This window comes from Dermochelys coriacea, chromosome 1 (genome assembly GCF_009764565.3).
Source record: "Dermochelys coriacea isolate rDerCor1 chromosome 1, rDerCor1.pri.v4, whole genome shotgun sequence".
Lineage (NCBI taxonomy): Eukaryota > Metazoa > Chordata > Testudines > Dermochelyidae > Dermochelys > Dermochelys coriacea.
In genome coordinates this window covers 79,474,535-79,499,418 of record NC_050068.2, presented here as the reverse complement: position 1 = coordinate 79,499,418, position 24,884 = coordinate 79,474,535, and the positions used below count along the sequence as shown (strand labels likewise).

Below are 24,884 nucleotides of genomic sequence, written 5' to 3'. Positions count from 1 at the left end.
CCTGCCCTAAGATCCTCTCGCAGATTAACACTAGGAGCATCCCTGCCCCTGAGCTCCTCTGAAGTGTCCCCCTGCAGTATCCTATCACTGCACACTCACAAAATTAGCAGGTAAGCTGTCCCCAAAGGAACCGTGTATACAGCTTGAGTGGTACAACTCAGGACCTTTATAACATCACAGCACAAATATATTTATAGTGAAACAATTGCAAGTCTATCATCAAAGGTTTAGATTTAAGAGATAGCGAGAAAGGCTAATACATGGAAACAAATGATTACACTCATAAAACAAAACACAATCCTGGGTCAATACTTATCAGTGGTTACCTTTCCTATTTAATAAAGTAGAGTTTTTCCCAAGTCTTCTTTGACAGAGCTGCTGGTTTTCAGTTAAAACCAGGATCCAAGCATTCATAGACAACCCATGCCTTTCAAGGGATTTTCTTAGTAAATGGATCCCAAAATGTCTTGTCCCCCAGTTATAGTCCAGCAAACCTTTGAAGTGCACCTCCAGATATGTCTCTTCTCCCCCATTGCTTGTTTTTCATATTGATTTCACATCCCCGTGAAAGAATCTTTATTGGCATTCAGTTCAAATCAGTGATGACAGGCCCACTGTGAAACAATATAAAGCTTAATTTACATGTCAGTTCACTACATGGACAAACACTACTGGCCTGAGAGAAAATCTGTCTCTCCTGGTGACTCATACCTTGATATAGATTCTCAGGATATATTTTCATACATGTCCACAACTCCTTAAATAGTATCTATACATACATTGTGCAATGATATTAATGACCACCATGCTCTTGGCTTTCATTTAAGATCTTACATGGCCCTCTTTATGGAAAAAATGCCGTGAAAGCAATGTATTATGTGCATGAGCCGATAGGAGTTGCTGTTCTAGAACAGTGAACCCACCCTTTGCCATTTAGCATGAGAAGTTCTGGGGGTAACAAGTTAATTGCTAACATGGCTAACACAGCTGCTACTCTAAAAGCTCATTGCAGGATCCTAAAGGTGAATCAGTAGTTGGAAGAACCTGACTAACTAAGTAGAGCAAAAATAATGGAAGATGATAAAAAGTTTTCTCCCTTCCCCAGAAGAAATCAAGCTGATTTCCATCACAGCTACATGATTTTTTTCCCTTCTAAATTGAGAGAATCCATTTCAGAAACTGCTGTATAAAATTGAATGAGAGTAGAGCCAGAACTATCCTTATTTAGAGTTACTATAGGTTATGGAAACTTGGGTTTGTATTTGAAGTGTCAAAACTGTAGCAGCCTTTTTTATTGAAAGTGATTAAAATCTTCCCATCTCTTGATTAATGTTAGAATAAACTCTTTTAGGAAAACAAAATATTACGGGTTTATTTTTTTTAAATAGACTTGAACCAGTTTCCATTGACTCTGATGGGGTTTGTGGTGGTCAACAATTCTGAAAAATCAAAACATTGTTATTTTTTTCAAAAACTCTGACTTCAACAGTTTGCTTATACATACTTAATTTACCTAAAAAACCAAAAACCACCTTACCAATCCTGTTTCTTAGTTGTTCAATTTTCCAAATCAAGATTTTTCTATGTAAAATTTCTGTAAGATAATGATCAAATCTTAGGCCTGGTTCTGTCTTTAACCCTAAAGTGTCCATTTTTTATTACCTAAACTATGATAATACAAACATAAGTATAAATTAGTGACCACCTATTTCCTGAGATGGAAGTCAAGATAAGAGACTATTGAAATAATTGGGACCGCTCATGGTAGTGAAGATGAGCATGCCACGAACTGCATGACTGGGGTCTTATGTATCAAGATGGGGATTAAATCAGTTTGTCTAAACAACATTGTGACCTTTGGGGAAAAGGCTAACTAGAGTTATTCTAACTTTTAGAAGTTGTTGAGTTTTTTCATTATCACTCAAGTTTACACAGAGCAGTTATTACAGGCACAAAAGAGTGTTTTAACTGTACTAATAAAATCATATCAAACCAATGAACACTGATTAAAAGTACATTTAAGGAAGTAATTCTTCAGTTGGGTCACATACAAGCAAAAATTTAAAACTGGCACTTCCCTTGAGAGAGCCCGATTTAAAAAGTCTAGAGCCAAAGGGCTCCAATGACCAGCCAAAACGGAGCAGAGCAGAGAACTAACATAACCATATATGGAATATTACAAATCAAGTCTCATAAGGAACTAGATAAAAGGCCAAGCAAAGTTTTGGATAACATGAATAAAACAGTTAAAAGAAAAGGAGTACTTGTGGCACCTTAGAGACTAACAAATTTATTTGAGCATAAGCTTTTGTGAGCTACAGCTCACTTCATCGGATCCGATGAAGTGAGCTGTAGCTCACAAAAGTTTATGCTCAAATAAATTTGTTAGTCTCTAAGGTGCCATAAGTACTCCTTTTCTTTTTGCGAATACAGACTAACACGGCTGCTACTCTGAAAACAGTTAAATAAACTCATTGTCAACAGAGGGTTTTTCAGAGCAGTCTAACCAGCTGAGCCACTTGAGTTCTTGTAACCTTGACTGTAGAAGCTGGAGGCAGTTTAGAGTGATATGGAGAAATAAACCAACAAGTCATAAAGGACCAGAGCATGAACATCAATTCTTATATATGAGTAAGTATTATTCAGAGTTTAGACACACTCTTTCTTAAAGGTAGTAAGAATTAGTATTTTTAAGTTTTGGAGTAGAGACTTGGATTTAGGACTTTCACACCTAACACTAGTTTTAGTCCATCTCTAGGGACAATGGTGGTCCCTTATACTGCAAATTACTTCATGTAAACTTAAGGGCTAATTAGTATGAAGTAGTTTATTGCATCAGGATATTAGATGGCATCTGCACAAAAATCTGAGGAAGCAGAGTCAGTTCTCTCACTTACAGTCATCCAAACATTAAGAAGGAAACCTCAGTAAAAGCCACAAAAACAACAGTAGCTTTGTGTTTTTGTAACATGAGCATGAAGACTAAATACACTAAGTGGTGAGCTTGTAGGTCAGGTTAAGGAATGATGGACCAGTTGTTTCTGATATTAATTCTAGTTTATAGAAAACTACATACAACAAATGTTAAAATACCCAGCATACAGGAAAAAAAATTAATAGCTGAACAACTCTAAGGATCTCCCTTTTCATAAGTCTTCCTTTAACTAAAGCATCAATTTCTCCTATTTCACATATTACCTTTACACTGTGATGTGGGACTTGCTGCCTGGTGCTGTATATATAGAACCCTAGCTCCACCCCTTTTAGGGTCTGTCCACTACCAGCATTCCCACAGAAGACCATGAAGAACCTACTGGGCATGCTCTGTAAAAGTAAATTTCCTTAAAAAGGACCCTGTCTACATTTATTTATCCTCATGAATAAGATGGAAGTTTATGCTATATTTCAGTCTATAACCAGAAACAGAAGAAGATCTTTCCCTAAAGTAAGTTTTTAAATATCTACTTCCTCTGGTATCCCATGTTTGAGTATGATACCTGTAAAGCTATGAGGGATAATACATTTTCTCCCAATCTGTATCAGTTTATGGTAGTCATCTCAGCTGAGCAAGTATTTAGTATAAAGTGTTCTGCTTGTTGGCAAATTAACTCTGGAACTTTTCTTGTTAATTACCTTATCCTTTATCAATTACAGCTGACAAAGAATAACACCACTTGAATCAGTGTGATTTGTCTCCTACTCTTACACAGATGCAACCTCCCCACTCCTCAAAACAGGAGAAAAAAAAAACCCACCTCTCCTACTAACAACAAAAACCTATCCAAAGCCTGATAGTGTTAGCTGCAAAGTCCCCCAAAATAAATAAAACATGGATATAGTTTTAACTTCTCCAGGTTTGGAGGTTCAAAGCTTTACTTTTTTTTCCCTTTAATGTTGTTTTAAATAAAAACCATGAAGTGCAAAATAGCTGACTATTCGGGGAATGCTTCCTTACAATTCATGTCATTAAATTCAGTAGGATTTTCCCTTCCCTTCACCATGTATGACTTTAGCATAGCTGATTTTTTTTTTTAAATGACTGAGGTTAGTAGCCAAGACACTTGCATACACTTTTCTAAGCGCCTACTTTTAAATTTTTTCTCTCTGAATGTCTAGTTTTCCCTTTATCCATTGCTCTATATGTATTTTTAGCCTCTTCTCATTTTAGCATTCTCCCCCACCTGTTAGTTTGAGAGCTGTTATTCATGCTTTAATTCTCTTCCATTGTAGTGGTTGCTGCCAGGATCTGTTACTCTTTCCCTCTTCCTCTCTTTTTTTCTTCTTCATAACAATGATTTTTCCTTTGGAGGAGTAAACTGGAAGCTGTTTCCTTCAGAGCCTCTCTCTGCTACTCCTTCAGCAACTCCTCTAGCTAACTGAAAGTATAGTTTTACCTCAAGAGCTATGCACACTGCCTCTGCAGAATTCTGACAGCCCTCCCTCTCCCATTGCTGGTGCAAGCAGCAGGAATCAAACTCAGTCATGATTATGAGCTACCAGTAGAACAGTGAGACATCTTCCCCACTACTTTCATCTGCCTCAGTCTTTTTAGCACTTCTATGCCACATTCTATGCGAAGTTCTTAAAGTGCTTAACAATTAATATTAGCCTGGCAACACACCTGTGAAGGATAGAAGTCCTATGAGGGAATGGAGGCATGAAGATCTTTCCCCAAGGTCCTAAAGGAGATTTATGGCTGAACAAAGAATTAGAACCCTGATTTTCTGAACACTGGACCTGTATGCTTTAGTCACAAGACTACCCTTCCTCTATCATTTCCCTATCCCCATTTGTTTCTCTACCTTTCTCTTTATTTCTGTTTCTCAATCACCTGTTTGTTCGCCTGCTAGGGCTGCTGCTGTGTCCTTATGACCTTGTTTAGATGGAGAAATGGTTTAAATACCTATTGTGGAATGACCTTAGCTCTCCATATGTCCCGCTGTGGAGACACTATTACAGTGTGATCGCTCACAAAGCGGAGTAATTATTTGGGAATAAAGTGACTTATTCTGGAATAGAGTGTGCATAGGAGGACTTATGCTGCAATAGCTTTGCCAGTCAATTTCCCCATCTAGACAAAGCCAGCAGCATAGGAATAATAGTAAAACCAGCAGAATAGGAACAATTCTCTTCTGTTGGATCTCCTGTGGGGTAACTTCAAAAATGCAGTAAGTGTGGGAAGAGTATGTGGGTGAAAACAAAGGGTGTGTACAAGCCCACCCCCCAGATTTCAGTCTCTGCCTCTCCAGACAAACTCATTTGTTCAAGTGCTGGTGATTGTTAGGTGACTTAAGCACAGTGTATGCTGAGGCATGCAATGAAGATGGAAGTGTTTGTTGTGGAAGTGTTTATGTAATGGTCTACAAACATCTGGGAAGAAAAGCACATTTGGAGTACAAATGCACTGAAATGTTTTTTACTGTGTTCAACAGGGTATTAATTCAGCAACTAACAAAGTTAGTATGTTTCATCTTTTGTTTTCAGATAACACTTGAAATAATAATTCACTGTTACAAAGGGTCTGAGGAGCTTAAAGTGTGCAGATGTAATCCCCTTTTTACAGACTATTGAATTTCTTAGTCTCATTCTATTAGCTTGCCTATAGTCCTAGAATCAGTGTCAGGGTTGGGAATAGAACTACGTTCCCTTGACTCCTAGGGCCCTACCTCATGGGGGAAATAAAACCTTGAGATAGTTTAGACAATGCTAACTTTAATGATTGAATGCAGCTAAAATCTTTCTGTTTCTAAAGCTGATCAGTCTGCTGCCATCTCAGATGCCAAGAGCACATAGTCAGTGTCTTTTTTTTAAAGCTGGACTTTTAAATATAGTGAGTGTGTTTGTGCTTTAAGAACCAAATGTGAAAAACCTTAAAACAATGCTAACTATTTAATGAAATGCTGTCCTCTGCTGAACCATAGTAACTCTTAAGTGTTTACTAGCATGGTGTGTGAAGCCTTCATCAAAGCACCTATTATAAGTCTCCAGGACCAACAGAGATTGAAGATTAGTCATACATTCCTATTTATTTAATTCAGAATGGTACAATTTCCGTTGCCTACTGGGTTCTCTCTCTCCCCTAGGAACTATTATGTGAGAGGAAAATTTCTGAACACATTTAAAAATGTTTTGTTTTTTAAATTATTGTAAAGCATGTCAAGGCATTTCACAGGCATAGGGCAGCATAGAGGTTGAAGGTGTAAAGCCAAGAACACATTGGCTTTCTGTTAGTACATGGTAGCACATGCCTGACGTCTCTTTGGTGGGTTGTATCATGAGTTGTTGCAGGTGCTGTCTTGAATGGCAAATCGAGACCAGTTCTGCTGTGATCCTGTTAAATAATTAATACTTGTATTACAGTTGCAGTCAGAGGCCACAGTTGAAATCGGGGGCCCCATTATGCTAGGTTCTATACAAACACAAAAGGAGACATGATCCTTTTCCCTGAGAGCTTGCAACTTAAGAAGGCAAGTGATAGACAAAAAGGGAACCAGTTGTGGGTGAGGGGGAAGAACAATACAATCAAACATTTGCTATTTTAAATAAAAGTGTAGTTCTGTATGTCCATCTATCTCTCCATCGATAACTGGCCGACTACTTACAGGGATTGTGGCAGAGGTGGATCTTAAGCAGGGATTTGAAGGATCAGAGTGTAATTATTTATGGATCAGTTCAGGGAGGGCATTCCATATATAAAGAGTAGCATGGAAGAATACAAAGAGACATTTATGATAAGCTGCCAAGTGGGAATGTGAGGCTGGTGAGCAGAGGAAGTGGGGGTGTGACACAATAAGAGAAGAGTGGACAAATGTGAGGAAGCTTGAAGGTAAGGACAAGTGTGAACTTGATGCATGCGCAGCCAAAAGAGGGGGAAAGGTAGTCAAAGCAACAGGCAAGGAACATGATCTCAGCAGCTGTGTTGTGAGTGGGTTGGTGGGAGTTGATGTGTGTCAAGAGGTTGGAGAGGAAGGAGTTTACAGTGATAAAGATGTGGATAATGGGGACCTACATCAGAGTTTTGTCTGTCTGGACAGAAGGCAGTAAAGAAGACACAGACGTTGATGACTTCATTTTATGGATCACAAATTAATTACATAGTCATAATCTGTTTTATTATTTAAAAGCTCAACTTCACAGGCTTTGAGAACTACACACTTCCAAAGTTCATTTACAGACAAAACTAGGAACCTATCCTACATTATAGGGCTGGATTATTCATTCCTCCTTGGAACAAAATTGAATTTCAAGATGTGAAAATGGATGATGCTTTAAACTGTTATAAAAGTAATTCACTGGGACAGCTTGGTTGGCTGTTTTTCATAATGAACAATTGTAGCAGCATTTTTATGGGTAGACCTGGGGTTCCCTCACAACACTGAAAATACTTGTAATGTCTTAAACATCAGCCACCACATTTTTAAAAATCTATTAGCTGCTTACTACTTCTCTGAGCTCTCTTTCTCCAACAATCTACTGCAGTTCAGAGGTGAGCTGTACCATTGATTTTTCTCTCTCTCTCCATGCATATTGGCTTACCTAAACTTAGCCTTCTATGTCTGTTTAAGTTGGTCCTACCTGACCCAGGCACCCCCAGCACTGGAGTTGGGTGAAACACACAGCATCTCTAACAGTCTGACCATATTCCTCAGGTCACAGCCTATCTTTTTATCCATTTCCATTTTTTTTTTTTTTTTTTTTGTTCATGAGTTCTTGCCTGAAGATCTCCTGAGATTTCAAACAGAGATCCTGAACCTGATCAGACTGGTTGGAATTTCTCCAGAGGGGGTTGCAGGTAGTTTTCAAACAGTGGATTCATTGTATTGTCTATTTGAGCGCCAGGCAATTCAATTAGTCATTGCAGGGTCCTTGGATATCTGGGGAGAGTGCCAGCTGGAATTAACCCATAGGGATCCATAGAGCCAGTCACAACACAGTGACACTCCCCTCCCCCCCCCCCCCAGTCCATAGATACACATCTGTATTAATTGTACAAATTTTATATATCTCCCACATTTTTCACATGTCCTGTATTGTCTGTTCTTTTCCTGTGATGGTTTTATCTTTCAGTCTAGAATTAAATATCTCTGCATCAATAAAGTCTCTTAATACTTTATATTCCAGGCAAAGGACATTAAGAAGTTATCCAATTTAATGTTTAACTTGTGGAATTGGCATAGTACAGCCATAATTTTTTTTTTTTAATTACATTGAACAGGACATTCATTTTCATAAGCCTCTTGCCCATGAAGTATTTTCAAATCCTTTTTACTAACATAGATACACATTTCCTCCATTATCTTCTCCCCCCCTTCCATATTCATCTAATGTTTTGAAGGTCACTGTCTCAGAGATGTCTCCTTCACTTCTAATAGTACCAGAAGCTTTTTGACTATTTGGAACCTGTTGGTTTTTCCACAGGAGAATCGGGACTAGTGATAAATCATTACCTTGTGATAAGTCTTTCTTTACATCCTTAGTTCTGGAGGTCTGGAATTCTGTCTCCTTTAAGTATACTTGAGTATCTTTAGGGCTGCACAGTGCAATACTGCTTAGTAACAGTGAAGAAAGGAGCAGTACTCTAATTTGGACAGCATTGTGATTACGGTGTCCACTTCTTGGGGGGTGGGGGAGAGAGTGGAAAGTGGTTCGTGGAGCCCTGTTATAAGAAGAATAGGGATTTTTGCTTGTGAGCCAATGAAGAATATTGTTGTAACAAATCAGAAAATAGTTTTTAATCTTATGGTGTAATACAATACCTAATCTAGAAACCTTTTTTCAGTCCTTTCAGCAAAGCAATTCCATTTCCCACCACATGAACTAACAAACACCTGAGTAAAGAAAATTAATCTGTATTTAGAAAGGTGGTTTTTTTATCTATTAAAAAGTTAAAAACTATGCAAACATAAGGCTTTTGCAAGTTCTTGTCTGAATGGAGTGAATCATAAAATATCAGGGTTGGAAGGGACCTCAGGAGGTCATCCAGTCCAACCCCCTGCTCAAAGCAGGACCAATATGTGAGTATGAACAATACTGCATGTAATACTTTTAAGGGAGGTATATGCACAGTGCATAGTTATCTGAATGGCATCTCCATTGATTTACATTGTGTTCCATTAGTAATTCACCCCAATACCCAGCTTTGCTTTCATCAGAAAATTGTCTGTAAAAGCAACTTAGAATATTGTAAATCCTTTGTTCACTCATTGAATACAATAGGACTACTCACATGAGTAATGGAGGCAGACTTTGGTACTTAAACCTTTCCTCTGATTCTTTGCTTTAAGGCTTCTATATTATGTGTTTAGCATTAATCAGTAGTCTTTTTCTGTTTAATTGCGCTTGCTTTTATTTTGCATAAGTTATGGCAAGTTATGTGCTTTAAAAACAACTTAAATTATCCTCTGTCTCATTGAAATATTTCTTATTTCATTGTTCTTTTCAATTCAACATAGTATGCAAATGTGAGAGGTTTGATTTCACTGCCACGGGACCTGTCCTACAAAGATTAAAAAAATTCTAATGCCAGCAGTACTTTATGACAGTAAACTTTTATCATAAAAATGCATCTTCAATAGGCTACCAAAATTAATGCAAGTTGGCAAACTTTCATCAGATATACAATTTTCATCTTCTTTGTTGCTACAGTATATTCACTATTAACTCTGAAATCATGAGGAACCTAATACTGTGTATAAATATATAGAGAGTGATATGTGCCAGCAAAGCCCCTCTGCCATGTACATTGGCCAAACTGGACAGTCTCTACGCAAAAGAATAAATAGACACAAATCTGACATCAGGAATTATAACATTAAAAAACCAGTAGGAGAACACTTCAGTTTCTCTGGTTACTCAACAGACCTAAAAGTGGCAATTCTTCAACAAAAAAATTTCAAAAACAGACTCCAACGTGAAACTGCAGAACTGGAATTAATTTGCAAACTGGACCCCATCAGATGAGGAGGCCTCAATAAAGACTGGGAGTGGTTGGTTCATTACAAAACCTAATTTCCACCGTACTAATTTCCCCCTTGTCAACTGTTTGAAATGTGCCACTCTCATTACTACTTCAAAAGTAATTTTTCCTCCCTTGGTATCCTACTGTTAATTGACTTGTCTCGTTAGACTGACCTCTTACTTGGTAAGGCAACTCCGATCTGTTCATGTGCTTTGTATTTCTACCTGCTACTGTATTTTCCACTCCATGCATCTGATGAAGTGGGTTTTAGCCCACGAAAGCTTATGCCCAAATAAATTTGTTAGCCACTAAGGTGCCACAAGGACTCCTTGTTGTTTTTGTGTATAAACTGGAACCAATAGGCCCAATCCTGTAGCCATCTCTCAGACAGGACTACAGGATTGGCCCTTATTGAAGTCGAATCCCTCCTTTTTTAGTGTTTTTAGTGTTGTTTGTTTGTTTGTTGTTTTTGTTCTTAGCTATCTAATTGATTTTTCCTGGCATGGATTAAGCAAAATTGTTAGATGGTAATAGCAACAGCTATTGTAGATCACATGAACCTAACCATTCTTCTGTTTTATTTTTATTTTTGTTCCTCCAAGATTGTTTTATGTTTGACAAGGGGTTCCATATGGCTTTGACAGTGACAAATAGAGCTCTAGTTCTGCAAAGAGGTAATCTTGCAATTACGGCAAATGTGTGATTGTGCTGTGGCAAGACAAAACACTTTGCTTTGGTCATGTCTGTACCAGATGGTCTATCAGGTCCCACACAATACATTTTTAATGTCTCCAGATGGACAGATTCATATATCCCTGATTAGCAGGAGTGCAACAAATAAGAAGAAATATTAATTCTGGGCAGTTGAAGACTTCATATAGGTTTCTTCTTTTTCTTCTGAAGAAATAGTCATTTTTGTTTTGTTTTTTTGAAAAAATGAGACTCCTTAATGATAGATGAATTTTTTAGTACTCTCTCTGTGTTTTGCAAAATGAGTCTGACTTTCTGCTATTCAGTATTTCAATAGCCTGCTGTAGATTACCTCATCAACCTCTGAAAATCTCCCCAGCTGCACTCAGGGCCTTAATTTTTTTGGCCCTCTATCTAGAGGCAGGGCATAGAATCCAAACTGAAGTTCAATGATTTAAATAGTAGTGTAAATTACATGTTGGTGTAAGTTACATGCAGAGGGTGGAGTTGTAGCAGGAAAATGTTAAAATTAATGCATATTCTCCCTTCTTTGCCATTTCTTGTTTACTTTTCTTTTCCTGCTACAATCTTTCCATACCTTACACTGATTTACACCATCATTTTATATCCTCTCTGAATTTGGCCACAGTGAGCCTGAAGGAGCCTGCACATAACCCAGGCAGTCTAGAGGTCAGACTACCTGTCGAACACTGCACAGATCTTGTGAACATGGCTCTGTCTCTAATCTGACTATTTTAGTGTGCCAATCAGTGTGACCCCTAAGAGCAAGGTATCCTGAACTGTGTTACATCCCTCAAGTGAAGTGACTCTCTTTCCTCCAATGTTTTATGTTTTGAAATGAAGAAACTTTAGGCCCACTTAGTAAAATAATGTAAACGAGAGTCCAGGAAAGGAATTGTTAAAGGCTGCTAAGATTCACAAAAGTAGCAAAGCATATAGTTGGCAGCTGGTTCTACAAGTGACTTGGAATGAAAAACCGGGGGAGGACGAGGAAAAGGAAAAATAAATGTCACATGAAAAACTGAAGTGTTGGGAGCTGTTTTGTGTTTGGGGAGGTCAGTAACAAAACTTTAGACTGATGCAATATGAAAGTATCTTACTCCCCATTTTCCTTCCGTCCATTCCTATCACTTCAGTGTCTTTGAGTTGGCTCCTCCTGAGGCATTGCCTCCTGCCTGACTAGAGGCAGTATTTCAGATCAGAATTAGTCTTAAAATGCTGTTTCTATTTTTAGCCTTCATGCTACCTACTTTCCATCTCCTTGTTTCCACAGCATACAGGAAAACAATGTGTCCATGTCGGAAGTACAGCACTCAGCCTTTTGTTTGTCTTCCAAAGTCTAAACAGCACTGCTATGAAATTCCAGATATTTACATGCAAATGAACACATTAAATTTATTTAACTTAATTTCCTTTAGCCTGAAGTAACATGTATCTTAATAATTTGTAAATGATTTAATCAAATTAAAAGGTTTTGACCTATAATAATCCAAATACAGTCAACAGTGCTAAATTTCTTCCTGAAAAATGCTGCATTTTAACTTCTACAGATAGCTATATATTAGTTACACATTCAAAACTTTCTATTGTGAGTCGCACGTTTTTGTGCTTAACTGTGTGCTTCAGTGTATTGTTTTATCTTTTTTTTTTAAAAGTTGACACAGTACATTCTTATTTGATATTTCATTTATTATTAATATTACTGCAGCAGGGCCTAGATGCATGAGGTTATGGTCTCACTGTGCTTGGTACTGTACAACCACATAGAGATGGCTCCTGTCTTGAAGAGCTTACGATCTAAATAGAAAGAACAGGAATACTTCTGGCACCTTAGAGACTAACAAATTTATTAGAGCATAAGCTTTCGTGGGCTACAGCCCACATCATTGGATGCATAGAGTGGAACATATAGTAAGAAGATATGTGTATTATATATACACACATACAGAGAAGGTGGAAGTTGCCATACAAACTGTAAAAGGCTAATTTAATTAAGATGAGCTATTATCGGCAGGAGAGAAAAACTTTTGTTGTAATCAAGATGGCCCATTTAGACAGTTAACAAGAAGGTGTGAGGATACTTAACATGGGGAAATAGCTTCAATATGTGTAATGACCCAGCCACTCCCAGTCTCTATTCAAACCCAAGTTAATGGTAGCTAGTTTGCATATTAATTCAAGCTCAGCAGTTTCTTGTTGGAGTCTGTTTTTGAAGCTTTTCTGTTGCAAAATTGCCACCCTTAAATCTTTTACTGAGTGGCCAGAGAGGTTGAAGTGTTCTCCTACCAGTTTTTGAATGTTATGATTCCTGATGTCAGTTTGTGTCCACTTATTCTTCTGCGTAGAGACTGTCCAGTTTGCCCAGTGTACATGGCAGAGGGGCATGTTGCTGGCACGTTGGTGAAAGGAGCAGCTGCGGCACAAAGAGATGTAGTGACTTGTCCAAGATCTCACAACAGTGGCAAACTCCAGAATAGAACCCAGGTGTCATGAGTTCATCGGGTGTCCTATCCATTGTACCACACTGCCTATCTGTCTTCCCTAATTCACTAGACTGCAGAGTTAAAATAGCTGAAACATGTTTCTAGTATCTTCCTATATGCCTGTTGTGCTCCCCATTTTATCTCCCCCCGCCCTGGGCCTAATCTCTCTAAAGAGTGACATTCCTGAGCAAGTAAAACTACTGAAGATAAATAAAACAAACTTTCTATCTGTAGACTGTAGTGTTACTTTGATGCAAAGAATGATTGCCATCTTGATGAGTACTCAAAAATATTAAAATGAGCAAAGTATGAGTGTATAAACAGTGATTGTCAAACAAGGATGGACAGGTAAACTTGGGACATGAAGCAAAATCATATTCATAATGACGGAATAATCAGAATCTTTGCACAAAACTGATGACCATGCAATAGCTGCCTTTCCTATTATCACCATAATAAAACTGTGAAAATATAAAGTTAAGAAAATATATTCTGTACTGTATATTAGCATTTATTAACTCTAAACTTTAAATATAAAAGTGCAGTAAGACAAAGTGAATGAATCTCCATGCTGATAAAATATTAAACTGCACTGTTACAGCATTTCAATACAAGCGTATAGAATAGAGAATAGTAACATATATTGCTGGTCACTGCAGCTTTGAGTTGTTTAGATCTGGTTTAGGTTTTTTTTCTGAAATGTACAAAAAAGTCTGAGTTCAATTATGTGAACAAAGTTTCATTGGCAAACGTCCTCTAGAGAACAAGAAAGGAGATGAGAAAGTTGCAGAATGTTAAAGTTGCGGCCTACTTAAACCACATCCAGTGTCTCCTGTCCTTCTTCCCACTCAATGAGGCTCATGGGCCCTCTCTATCCAGGATCCAACAGAATCTAGTTAATTTCATGCTGAAAACTGAATTAGTTTCAGAGTCAAATACTGCTCTGGGCATAAGTGTAGATCTCATGATTCATAGCACAGCAAGAAAAACAGCCCTTCACCATGGTGAGCAGAGGACAAACAGTAGGAGCTAAAATAGTTATTTTGAATTGTATTTAAAAAAATAAATGGGGGGGGGGGAGTTGACAGTGGCTTGGCAGTTGGCCAGGAATTTTTTTGTCAAAGCAAGTGGTTTGATGGATTGCAAACTGGTGTCTGATGTTTGGTTTTTTTCCTTTGCACATTATTTGGATGCAGTGTTAGCTTCCAATGTGTATATACAGCAGAGATGCATCTCTCAAGGAGCAGTCTTCTCTTCCAGATGCAAGGGAGTAACTTTGGGGAAACACATGACAAAATAACTTTCAAATGTTATGGATTTTCTTTAGTTTACAATGGCAGTCATTCAGTAAATAGGTATATATTTTTCTTTTATATGTGAGAAATCTCTGTTTAATGGGAATCACCTGTGTGGTGGACTTGTTTGAGATTGGTTTGTTTTTTTGTTTTGTTTTGGTTTTTTTCGGGGTGGGCATAATCTCTGTTCTGTTGCCAGGAGGAGGCTCTACTCCTGAGTGACTCCCCATTCCATTCCCCCCCCCCCCTTTTTTTTTTTTTTTTTTTTTTCAAACTGTCTCCCAGGCTTGGAGGCCCCTGACACAGAGAGCCACCTTTGGGGTCTCTTTGAGTCTGGCTCTTTATGACCTGTCAATTCAGTTTCTTCAGCTGGCTTTGCAGCTGAGCAATTCATGGGGGATGAACCTTGTTAACTCCTTGTTTGGGATGAACCAGGTTAACTCCTCCTGCACTTCTGAGGGTAAAGGACCCAGTGTGTGGGTTTGGGACCCATGTACGCGACTTTTTCTTCTGCCTTTGGGCCACTCTAATGGTCACTTTAAAAATTAATGCTTCCGTCCTTTTTTGCATTAAAGCTTTAAACCACTATGAGATTCCTTAGTAAGATAGCCCAGTTCAGGGAAAAATATAGCTTTTTCTTTATTAGGAACTGGTTAATAACAAGCATCATTACCATATGTGACTTAGCTTTCTGACTTGACCTCTTGTCTGACTTCAGCATTTATTTTGAGTTAATAATGTGTTCCAAAATCTGTTTATGCAAACACTTACGTGAGAAATACTTCCTTTCAAGCTTTAGAAGACACTATGCATGCCTCATCATTGTAGGATTTTACATAAGATTACTTCATCGAATGGCTGATGCACTGGTTTAGTTTTCCTGCCCCCAATATGAAGTTTTGTTAAGCAAGTTGCTTGATTGAGTCTACAGTATGCCAGGAGACGTTGAATATGAGCACTCTACCCACAAAAAAAAAATGTTCCTGATTCCTGTTCTGGGCAAATTAAACTATCCTTGTTTTCTTGCAAGGTTGTTCTGTTCTGCTATCAAGCCTCTTGTACTTGAAGCCAAGATGTCAAATACCTAGATCAGCACTACTACTTCATGAGCAAGTTTTTTTTTTTTTTTTTTTTATGTTGGCAGTGCTACAGAGCTCTCTGGGTCAGAATGTGAATCACTGAGGCAATAGTAATATATCACAGTACGGCAAGACAGTTGTTCCCTCAATTTATCATTTTTCAAGAGCAAAATCTGGCAAGTAATTCTCTGGTGACAGCTAATGTCAATATTGCATACAGCTTCTTCTGAAATGGTATCTGTTAAGTGTTCAGTTAATTGCAGAAATACTTCTGAACACATTATATATCTGTATATATACACTTGCTGTTTTGCTGAGCAGCATCAGGTGTCAGCAGGCCTTGCAGGTTAGTTTCATATTGGAAGAGAAACAAGTGACTAAGAGTCTGGGCATAATATTTAGTGCAACTTATCTTATTTCACAATGTGTGTACCAGTCCTTGAAAAGAGGTGGCCACTAACAGCATGCAGATAATCCTCTTTCAGGGATCTCTGAGCAAGCACAGAGTTGCTCCTTGAGAATCGGGGAATGCCATAAGAATTGACTTTTGTTAGAGAGATTAAGGCCAAGAGCAAATTCCTTTCTTCTTACACAGCTCCCTCAAAGAAACTGCACCCAAAACTGAACAACACAGAGTTTTCTTCAAAGACTGAAAATTTGCTTGTATGCTTTTAAAAAAAAAAAAAAAAAAAGAGAGATTTCAGAACATTTTTATCATCATCTGGTGACTCCTCTCATAATCCATACTTATTGAAAGACTACATTTTCAGAAAGTCTAAATCACTTTCTAGTTAAAAGAATTGTGTGTAGTTCTAAGTCTGTTAAGGCTGTTTGCACATAATGTGTCGTGTGGACTTTTCTCATATATTTTCTGTAGAGCAAAGCTGTAGTGCTTTAAGGTAAGGATTATTTTTATTATTTAGTTAGAAAATTATTGGTGGGGAAAACTAACTGGCTTTTTTCCCCCCTTTTAACATAATCCATTTCTTGGGAGCTAGTACAGGAAAGTGTTAAATCAGTGAAATGTAATACATGAATTTATTATCCTGCTGAATGCAGGCTCTGTCAGTCAAAGAACCAAGTCATTTGTTGTGGGAATATTGTGTGTAATTTAAGATTATATTTTGTTTATTAAATAATAAGATTGGAAGATTTGCACATTAGCTAGCTAGAATTCAATAACTTTCTATTAGTGGGTTAAATCCTGTTGTAGTATGAGAGCTAATTTAATCTGCTTCTCAACACTTTTTATTGAATTGTGATAAATTCACGATCCTTCTTTCATTAGAGCTGAGTATTTTTACATTGTTAAAACAAATCAAGGGCCAAATTGCCTCAATTTTGCATCCACAACTGATGATGATTGAAATCCCTTTTGCAACTCGCTTCGGCAGCATGTATACTAAAATTGGAACGATACAGAGAAGCTTAACATGGCCCCTGCAAAAGGATGACCCATAAATTCGTGCAACTTGGCCCTAAACATTGGAATTTCTACTTTCTTTTTTTTTTTTAAGCCATATTCGACTACTTTTCAGATTATGATCTTCCCATTTCACACACTTGACTGTGCATAATGTAAATTCTTGTTTTAATAACATGCTCTTGCTTTAAAAACTCCTCCATTCTGATAGTTTTATATTTTAAAAAAAAAAGAGAGAGAAAAATCTACCTTCGTTATGTCTAACATGCCCTTCTGGCAAATCAGATTTCTTACAAAATTTTCCAATTAGATTGTTAATCGAATTCTATTTTAAATTCAGTAAAAGTACTCTACCACTCAACACTTATTCATCCAAAAAATTGCTGTTTTGATTTTTACCTTTCAGTCTTATCTGTCTCTTAGTTACAGTGTGGTTTAGTAATCTTAACGTGAATCATGTGTAATGCAGAAAGCAAAGAAGTATTTGTTTTCCAATAACATTCATAGGAATTAAGTGGCTGCCAGTCAAACTTGCCATGTTACTGGCCTTCATTTGAAGCTTGCTCTTGGAAAAAGTAAAATAGAACTGCTGAGGTTCAAGGGAGTGGTTCTCAGATTATGGTCTGTGGATCATCAGTGGTCAGCACCTTTCCTGGTGTTCTGCAGAGTTAGTATTGGAACACCTAAAATTCAAGGACTCGTGTGATGAGCTTGGTAGAAATAGATAGAGAGATTCTGAGGACCAAAAAGTGATAGACTGGTTATCGGAGCTCTTTTTTTCTGGAAAAGATCTGTGGGATGAAGAACCTCTGGATTGGTAATGGAATATGTAGTTTTTTGTTATAGTTTCTTGATTTTGAATGCAGCATTCATTGCTAGTGGCTGAAAGGCTTCCCAACAGCCTTCGGATTATAACGATAAGTAAATTGATGCTGCAATTCTGGTTCTAGTTTGCACTTGAAGTGTTGAAATAACAACACCAGAGGCTGTACTTATGATATGTCTGGCTCAGCCAGAAGTAAGACTTCAGGGCTGTAAGTCTGGTACCTTTGCTGACCACTAAAAAGTATAGTATTTTAGTATTGCTAAAAATCAGTTCATATTGAAACTGTTAGATTTGTGTTATGAATCTGTAAACAAAACTTTTTTTGCCTGTATTGCGACAATTGCATTGGCATGAAATGAGCTTGTGAACTAACTTGTGTAATTTGTGAACTAATGATTTACACTGAAATTCATTGTAATATATTTACATTAAATAGTTTGCTAATAACTATTATGCTTTCCTAAATAATTGTCATAAAAATCCCCATATTCTAGGTTATTATTAAAGTGGCCAGACACTTCCTATTATTCGACCCTGTTTTCAGATGCTTATAGCTTTGTTAAACTTGGGCTGAAATTGTAAATGCAAGGTGTATGCCTTAGGCTGAAAATTTTTGGAGACCTTGAGCCAAACCAGTTTAGCTGTTTCTGAGAATGAGGCTGGAGAAAAATACATTCCCTCCTCCTTGCTGCTGTGGTAAACTTAAAGAGAAGGCTGCCAGAGAAGGTCTAACACCCACCTGCTGTGGAGCAGAGACTGGAAATTTGGCAAGGATGCCTTTACATCAGGGGCCTGCTTTTTGCCATCTCCATGAAAATATGCCCATATTTGGCCAAGTTATAAGCTTTTGAAGAATCTATTTGCAAATGTTTAATGGAGACTTGCTGGAGCTTTGCAGCTAAAAACTCTGAGGGTTCTGTCTGCACTGAGATGCTCAGGCCCAAGTTGGAGCATGTACTTTTTATGCAATTGAAACTCTGGGGTGGGGTGAGACACTGGAACTGAGAGCAGGGAAAGTTTCTCTCCTGTATTCTCAACCCCAGCCCCCTACCCTGCTGGGCCCAGGCAATGAGGAGGAAGAAACTGCCTGATTTTCAGTGCAGAGGGAGCAAGAGTGGTGGGGCAGGGTGGGGGGAATATATTGGACCAAGAAGCCTCGGGGTGGATGTAATTGAGAGCTGAGGACAGAGGATTCATAGCTTTTGTTGGCTTTTGTTGATGCCAGAAGGAACCATTAGATCATTGGTTCCCAAACTCGGGGGTGCACCCTCCTGCGGGGGGGCATAAAGAAATTCCAAGGGGGGTGCAAGGCTGCCCAGCCTTTGAGCTCCTGGCCAGGGAGGCTAGCCCCCAGCCCCTCCCCTCCCCTCCCCTCCTGTCCACCCTCCCCTGTAGGTGCACTGCCACGGGGGTAGCATGGCTTGCACCTGTCCACCTCCCAGGCTTTCCAATAAGCCAGTCCTGCTGCTCTGAGTGGCCTGGTAAAGGGTAGGGGGTGTTGGATAAGGGGCAGGAAGTCCCAGGGGGCAGTCAGGGGACATGGGGTGGAGGTTTTGGGGGGGCAGTCAGGAGGCAGGGAGGGTTGGATAGGGGATGAGGCCTGGGAGGGGGGGCAGGGGGTCCCGGGAGGGGGAAGTCAGGGGACAAGGAGAAGGGGGGGTTGGATGGGGAGGGTCCCAGGAGGGGGCAGTCAGGAAACAAGGAGCAGGAGGGGTTGGATAGGGGGTGGGGTCCCAGGAGAGCCAGTTAGGGGTGGTGGTTCCCAGAAGGGGGCTGTCAGGGGATGAGAATCGGGGGGGGGGGTTGGATGATGGTAAAGGAGAGGTAGGGGGTGTGAGGGTTTCTTGAAAATTAAAAAGGGGGCGTGATACCAAAAAGTTTGGGAACCACTGCATTAGATCATCCATCTAGTCTGATCAGAGAGGAGCCTGGGATTGTGTAAGAAATAGCAGAATTAAAGTTTGAGTGTGCTTGAAGTATGATACAGTCTTTAATTGATCACATCTTTAATTCTGGCACTTCCTAACTTATGAGTGCTTTACTTTGCATCTTTAATGTTCTTGTAACATAGTTTTTGTGTGTGCAATATAAGTCTGTTTGAGACTTTAAAAACACAAGAAGGACTCATCACAACGTGATATCATGTGGCTCTTCAAGAAAGTGTAAATATGATTTTTAGCTAATCTTTCCTTTATTTTCTTTACAAAGTCAGTGGCTACATGATCAGGTGGTACAGAGCATACTTTTTCATGCAGGGCAGGCTTCTTTTATCCATAGATGGGAGATTGTGCTGGGTGTGCTAGTTCAGGTCATCCCTTCTGGTTATCTGCCATATCTATGTGAACCATTAATTCTGCAAGCATGAAATCTAGGGAAATAGCTGAGTTTTACCTTAAGTTGTACTTAAACTGGTTAACTTAAGATCAAAACCCTGCTTACCAGTATCCACCTGAGAGCTTATACCATGGTATACTACTTTTCCTTGATCTTCTGTTCTCTTGCTTCCCACGCCTTTGCTGTTGTCCTAACAGCTCATTATTTAGTGGAGGAATTGTCACATCAAGGGACATTGGTTAATCACAAAGCACGATTGATTTTAGGTCTTTTGCATAAAATATTTGTAACTCTCAGTTCATTTAGTTAAGATGATTTTAAGCCTCTGTGTTATATGTATGTGTTTATATATCGTATGTATGTGGAGGTCCACAAGGCGTTGGGGAAACTGTGGTCTCTACAGGGAATAGGTGACTTCTTGTCTTAATGATTTTTTCTTAATTATTTGATATCAACTGGGTATCACCTTTAGAATGCTTACATTTATACTTGTAAAGTCAAGCTAGAGTCTAATTTCCAAACTAGACTACTGTACATCTTTTCACAAAAGTAGACTCTTGAATGGCTTTCCCTTTCACCTAGATCAGGGGTTCCCAAACTTGGTTCGCAGCTTGTTCAGGGTAAGCCCCTGGAGGGCCGTGAAAGTCCGCGGATGCGGCCACTTGCAGCTCCCAGTGGCCGCGGTTTGCAGTTCCCAGCCAATGGGAGCTGCAGGAAGCAGTGGCCTGGCCTGCGCTGCTTCCCATAGCCCCCATTGGCCTGGAACGGCGAACCACGGCCACTGGGAGCTGCGAATGGCCATACCTGCGGACACTCAGGTAAAAAAAGCATCTTGTGGCCCACCGGGCTTACCCTGAACAAGCTGCAAACCAAGTTTGGGAACCCCTGACTGAGATAAGTGATTATAAAAAGGCAATTAGCAATTCTTAATATCTTTGTTTTCTGCAAACCACATTACTCTATTGAATATTAAAGGAAAATTTGGAAAGCTGCCAAGTATGTTTAACTGGTAGAGCATAATTTGATATTGCATATAGCAATTCTTTTTGCACATAAAATGGTAACTAGGTTTGTAAATTAATCCTATGTAGCAAGCAAGTGGAAGCATGCAAAAATTATACCTCAGGTTGTCTCCGCAAACAAAAGCGAAGGCTGTTTGGAATACGTGGTCCCAATTAGAAAACCATCTTGTGTTCTGTTGTGACAAAACCATAATTTATAATTCAGTAGCAAAAATCTATGTTAACACCGAGTTGAGGTTGTGTGGTGGTATGTGGTTGCCTTGCAAAACTGAGTTGAGCAAAACTCAAACGTCTGAAAACCAGGAAATACCTATGCAACCTTAACTCTGACCTCTTTCAGCAATGTCCCAATACATCCTTTTGACATACTTACCTTTTATTCTGCCAACCCCACCATTAAGGTTGCATGGGTATACCTGGTATAGAAGGGTTTCTGTTACTATTGCTTCCCCTCCTCTTATAACCCAACTCACATGAAGTGCCTAGAGCAAAGGACAACTCTGTTACAGTGGAATGGTATTGCTGGTTGGAGGGTGGAGCTTGTGGTTGGGCCGGTGAGAGAAATCAGACTTCAGAGTAGCAGCCGTGTTAGTCTGTATTGGCAAAAAGAAAAGGAGTACTTGTGGTACTTGTGGCACCTTAGAGACTAACAAATTTATTTCGTGAGCTACAGCTCACTTCATCGGATGCATGAAATCAGACTGTTTCTGTTCCAAAATACTGACCGTTTTATGCCTGAAAGAAAGAGCCTCTGGCTCTTGTCCAATAGATGTACCACATTTTTGAGAATTAATGAGGTGTCTGTGCCATACAGAATATATGTTCTGGTCAGCCATGAACCCTCCATTTTCCTGATTAATGTTTTTCCAACACTTATTAATAGCTTTTATATGGTCACTGCAGCAATTATTCAGATGCTCAGCCAACTCCGAGAGAATTCCTGGACACGAATCTTTGATGTGATCCAAATCTGCTCTCGGACACCATATGAGGTATACATCTGGGAGAAGGCCCAGTTCATTTCTGCCTAAGTGAATTAGCACAATATCTGGTAGATGACCACCTTTTAAGTCACCAGTTAGACTCTGCAGAGTGGGCAAAACTTTATGCCAAGGCAGCCACCTCTCTCCACCCAAACCAGCCTGTAGTCAGCAATCACCATGTCATGGTGTATTATCTGCTTTACCTCAAACCTCAGCAATTTCGTGATCCAGGAATTGACCAAAATCCAGACTCTGGTAACCCTGGCAGCACAAACATTTCTTTTACCCTCAGCGCTCAAGGTACCTGTGCTCTGCACTTTGTCTTTAGAAACGCCATGTTAATCTGCCCAGCAAGTCAGGAAGTAGCTACCTACCACCCCCTTCCCCCGAGGGGCTAGTAAAATACAGATTTTTTTTTTTTCTCAAACATGCAAACCTTGGATTTCTCACCCCTCTGCAGCTGCAACCCCTGACCTTTTTCCCCCCCATTCTCTGCCCACCCCCACAAAATCCTTTGTCCAGCTCCTCCCTCCTATATAACAAACATTTTGTTAATGCTGCCTGCTGCCTATTCTGCTGTGTTCACAGTAAGTCTCCACATTTGCTAAAAACCTGTTTTATTATTGCAGAGACTACTTGTAACAAGCAACATGAGATATTAAATCTTTATTGTGCAGGGGCACAAAGATTTTGTACTAAAAATATCGGTGAGGTGTTCACCAGGGGCAATGGCATCAGCACATTCCCTCGGATTACCCAGGCAAACCATAAAAAGGCTGCACAGAAACCCTCTCTCATGTTTTGTTCTTTCTTGGTGCCCATGCAGTGTAATCCTTCCAGACTATACATGTGCACAAGCAAAGAAGTGTACATGTTCTTAAATATTCTCAATTTGGGTGCCCCAAAGATTTGGTGGGTGGCATGCACTACCTTGGGTAAAACTTGACAGATTGAGACCACTTTGACCCTCATCACACCAATACTTCAATCTCAAACTCTGCGCAAAAAGTGCGGGAGGAAATATGTAGAAATGTTTTGAAAAACAACTATTTTGAGGGATGGGTGGGGGCTTATATCTCCAACACCTAGCACAACTCATATTTGGATCAATAACCCTACCCTGTCCCCTTCTGAGGCATGCCAAATTTGAAAGGAATATGACTCAATATGTCCATTTTAGAGGATGATCTTTAAACAGACATTGTGATGCCCATCTTAAGTGTAGTGGCACTGCTGCACCACTAGACTGCTGTTATACCTAAAGACAAATACTGGAGGTCAAATGGTACATTTGTGTTTATATTTCAGGTTTGAAATCCGAGCACCAGTGTTACAAGGTCATATACATTTATATAAAGTATACATTTTAAAAGAAATAAAAGTTTATTTCAATCCCAAATTTGTAAACTGCAATATAGGAATATTTAATACTGCATCAGAGAGGAAAAGTAATATAAAATACTTTGTAGAGAATGCCATATTTATAAGTAACGGAAGTTGTCTAGTTACCTTTTCCACACCGCTGGGAATATATATTGGATTTAACAACTCGGGGCTGATTTAGTGCTTATTAAAGTAAATAGCAGTCTTTCTATTGACTACAGTAGCTGCTAGATTGGGGCCTCAGTTCAGTGTAAGTCAATTATTTATGAAACCACACACGGGTAAACACTACTTTTTATTCCTCTGCCCCTTTTTTTTCCAAAGTGGGGATAATTCTCCAACACCTTTACTTACACAAAGCTCCTGTAGTGAGTGAATGCACAGCTCATTACAGGTTAGCAGATAAACCTAGTCTGTAATGTGGTGAAATTTCAGACTACTGCTGAAGAGGTTCCTTGAATATTAACGTAGTTTCTGAAAAGTGTTCTCTGATTCTGACTGGACCATTTAATTTTTGGGTGCCCAGTCTGTGATACTTTCAGCTGCCATAACTGTGCTTTTCCTGGTTTTCAGAATTGTTCAATTCCACATTCTGCAAAGGGACAACATGCCACCCAGCAACTTTAACTTTGCATTAACAATTTTTTGCAATTCTAGTTCTGGTTGTTTTTTTGTTTGTTTGTTTTCTTTTAATAAGAAAAGGTATTTGTTGGTGGGAATTAGTAGTCATTTAGGCAATTGTACATAGCATGTCCTGCAATATGCATAGCTGTTGATTTCAATTGGAGTTGTGTGCTCGCCTGTCTGAAAATCAGGGCCAGGATGCAGGGCTGGCCCTACGTGTTTTCCCATGGGGGGGGGAGCAGAGACTTTTTTGGCACCTCTTCCCCTCCAAGCAGCTGAGCAAAAAAGAAAAGAAGAATGGCCAAACCCTCCCCCCACCCACACACACGCTCCTCCCTCTCAGCTGTTGATTTGTTCCCCCTGGAAGTTGGCACTCAGGGTGATGCCTGCCCCTAAGGCTGGCCTTGCCATGTGTCTCATGTTGGGCACCCAGAAGTAGAAGCCACTTCCTGAATGTTCTGGCCTTAATGAGGGTAGGGGGCAGGAAAGGTGAGCGAGAGGGGTAGACAAGTAAATAAAATTTTGTTTGGAAAAGATGGTTTCAACAAGCTGATAACCGCCAACTGTATTCTTAAAATGTCTGGACTTCTGAAATGTTTGTAACCCATTTTTGTATGGCGCTCCAGTCCTGGGTTCAAAACAATGGGTTAACTTGAGATATTTTTATTACAAAATCCTCGTGCAGGGTTAGTGGTGTGTTTCTTGGTGGCTCTCTGGGGTACCTCCAGATGTCCCCTTATCTCCCATGGAGATTTTGCTGCTT

The 24,884-nt window shown here is 39.3% G+C and overlaps 1 protein-coding gene, 1 long non-coding RNA gene and 1 other non-coding gene across 8 annotated transcripts in view; 2 read left to right on the top strand and 1 right to left on the bottom strand.

Annotated features, from left to right (window-relative positions):
• The window catches only part of TBC1D4 (TBC1 domain family member 4), a 157,215-nt gene that overhangs the window by 32,759 nt on the left and 99,572 nt on the right, over nt 1-24,884 (top strand). Inside the window, exon 1 of one of the 6 annotated variants that reach the window (XM_043504596.1) lies at nt 3,265-3,445. The exons of 4 other annotated variants lie outside the window; for them this stretch is intronic. In XM_043504596.1, the coding sequence (XP_043360531.1) occupies nt 3,377-3,445 (69 nt within the window). In that variant the 5' untranslated portion in view covers nt 3,265-3,376. Of the gene's footprint in view, nt 1-3,264; nt 3,446-24,884 lie in introns of those variants that run through there. One more of the 6 variants, XM_038387808.2, reaches the window with a different exon arrangement.
• LOC122457965 lies at nt 1,356-4,721 on the bottom strand. Its single transcript, XR_006277761.1, has 3 exons — nt 3,199-4,721; nt 1,538-1,594; nt 1,356-1,439 (listed from the first exon to the last, which is right to left on the bottom strand). It is a non-coding gene; the product is annotated as an uncharacterized LOC122457965 (long non-coding RNA).
• LOC119850278 lies at nt 16,909-17,013 on the top strand. The gene has a single exon (XR_005290803.1). It is a non-coding gene; the product is annotated as a U6 spliceosomal RNA (small nuclear RNA).